We start from the raw sequence: 2,461 nt of genomic DNA, 5'->3' as shown, positions 1-2,461 counted from the left end.
GGCTCGATTATACGTGCCTGATTTAATGCTTGATTTCTTAATTTTTCGAGATATTCTAGGTATTCGAAAGCCGTTTTACCGTAAGGCTTAGCCTCTACCATGGTAATTATGTAGCTTTCTATTGGACGATTATCGGTATATGTATCAAGAAGAATTTTTTTTTATTTCTTCGAATGTTTTACAGTTAGCTTGTCTAACGCGGAGAGCTGCTTTGCCCGTTATTTTTGAATTTTTTATAGCGTTTAGAAATTTGGGAATAAATTCTGTGTGTCTATCATCAACTAGTTTTTGATGAAACGCACTAATTGAAGTTATAAAGTCGTGAAGGAGTGATGGGTTACCATCAAAAGTTCCTATCTCGTCAATAGCTTCTTTAAATTGGTCTTGCACAATTTGTCTAGTTTGGTGTTTAACTAAGGTAGCTAACAATTGTTCAAGGGTAGCCATTGTGACTGGGGTTAATTAAAAAATGAGGAATAAGTATTAGGTTTAGAAAAGGGAGAGGGGGAAAAAATATATGGGATAGGTATTTTCAAAGAAAAAAATATTCTTCCAAGGAAGGTGAGAAATATGATTGCTATGGGTACTTACAGTGTAATAATAATCAGCAAGTGGCAATTCATATGTAACGATTTGGCGAAGGGACCGGAACTCTGCTGGTAGCTTGGGGAGTTCTGAGTCGACAGGGATGACCGGATCACTGCTTGTGGCGTGAGGTGAAGAGGTCGGTAGAAGAAGTCGGCAACGGTGCTTGTGGCGTGGGCCGTTGGCGAAACTTGATGAGGTGTCGGGGAAAGAGTGCTGGTAGCTTGGGCTCTTCCGTTGACGAAAGGTCGAACAGGAGGATTCAAACAGATGCTTGTGGCGTTGGTCTGATTGATTTCTCACAATTCGTCAGGGGTGAGACTGGTTGAGCTTGAAGAATCGGAGTGCCAGGGTGCATAGGTGTCTTAACGAGGAAAGTTTAGCACGAACTACTTCTCACAAAACAAGGGGAATTTTTCCTCTTAGTGTGAGAAGAGTACACTGCTTTTTTTTCCTTATCTTTTAAATACATAAATAATACTGTTATCTTTACCTATACTTTGTACTCATATTATGTATTTTATGTCAAATAAATTGTACAAATAAATTACAAATTACAAAATTACAGTTGAAATCCCCACCCACCACATGCTTTTTGTGCTTTGACGTCCTTATGGCCTGCTTTAGCCCATCTAAGAATTTTACATAGACTGAGATCCCGTCAATGTTGGGTGAAATATAACAACTGAAGATCTGGACCTCGTTGACGAGTATCCAGACAAAACCCACACCGCTACCTGTTTCAAAAACCTTCAGATTTCTGTTATACACTCTTTGCGTCCGTAAACCATCCGGCACTATCCATTAGATTTTTGTTTGGCTCACTCGTTATCAGAATATCTATAATATTTTCGTCAATTGTCTTTTCAGCTAAAACATGTGCAGGTGGGGACCTTTCCAGATTAATTTGTAGAAAACTAATTTCCATCTTGCTTTTCATTTTCCTCTCCTTCAGAGACATGTTCCATCTCCACGTCGATCACATTGTCTTCTCCGTTGGGTTTCCCCCCTCTTACTGTCTCCAGTGCTCCCCATGTTGCTTCCTGGATCTTTCTCTTATACGAAGGACATGTAAATGAACCGGTTCTGTGGCCCGCTCTGTCGCATGTGAGACAGAAACTACCGTTTTTACAGTCTCTGTTGAGGTGTCCAACTTGGCTACAGTTTAAACATTTCTTTTCCGTTCTTCTCTGGTCAAAAATTTCAGAGTGGTGACCAATGCCGAGGCAATTGTAACAGAGCAACACTGATACTTTTGGTTTCACCCTACACATTGTCCAATTTATTTTCACCTCTCCTTTTCGCAGCAACTCCTCTGCTGCATGCGCTGGTAGGGAGACCGTGGCAATTTGTGTGCCAGGGACGATAAGACCATAGCAGTTACAGTTCCCTCTGTCAAACCCCTTTAAAAAAATGTACATGTACGAAGAAGTAACTATTTGAATAAGTGCATGATAAAAATATATGTAGATTTGTGCTTCGAATAAGTCCCACTAATGATTCATATTGAAATTCAGTCCCAAAAATAAAATTTTGAGCCCCGGAGGCGGCATTCCTGTCAACTTGATAAGGAGAACCAAAAAGGCAGATATATTTTGCAGAACTTCAAAGAATTAAATTAGTTTATTTGTTAAAAGCCTTTTAATAAATAAACTAATATAATTCTTTGAAGTTCTGCAAAATATATCTGCCTTTTTGGTTCTCCTTATCAAGTTGACCCACAGAACTTATACTTGTGGTGGTGGTGGTGGTGGTGATGATAGGATGCACCCATAGCCGTTATCACGAGTGCAGACATTCCCCCAGTGGTTAGGAAGGAAACTAAGGATAAAGTTATGAAATAGGTAACTACAAAACTTATTACCTTTATATGATA

At 39.4% G+C, this 2,461-nt stretch overlaps 1 protein-coding gene across 1 annotated transcript in view; it reads right to left on the bottom strand.

Moving 5' to 3' along the window:
- Positions 1–1,502: 1,502 nt before the first annotated feature.
- The window catches only part of LOC113466461 (dual specificity mitogen-activated protein kinase kinase 6-like), a 7,122-nt gene continuing 6,163 nt past the window's right edge, over positions 1,503–2,461 (bottom strand). Inside the window, exon 4 of the mRNA XM_026821904.1 lies at positions 1,503–1,634. Within this exon, the coding sequence (XP_026677705.1) occupies positions 1,503–1,634 (132 nt within the window). The remainder of the gene's footprint in view (positions 1,635–2,461) is intronic.

This window comes from Diaphorina citri, unplaced genomic scaffold, assembly GCF_000475195.1.
Source record: "Diaphorina citri unplaced genomic scaffold, Diaci psyllid genome assembly version 1.1 scaffold274, whole genome shotgun sequence".
NCBI classification, from domain to species: domain Eukaryota; kingdom Metazoa; phylum Arthropoda; class Insecta; order Hemiptera; family Psyllidae; genus Diaphorina; species Diaphorina citri.
Note: the sequence above shows the minus strand (reverse complement) of the source record. Positions and strands in the feature narration are given on the sequence as shown.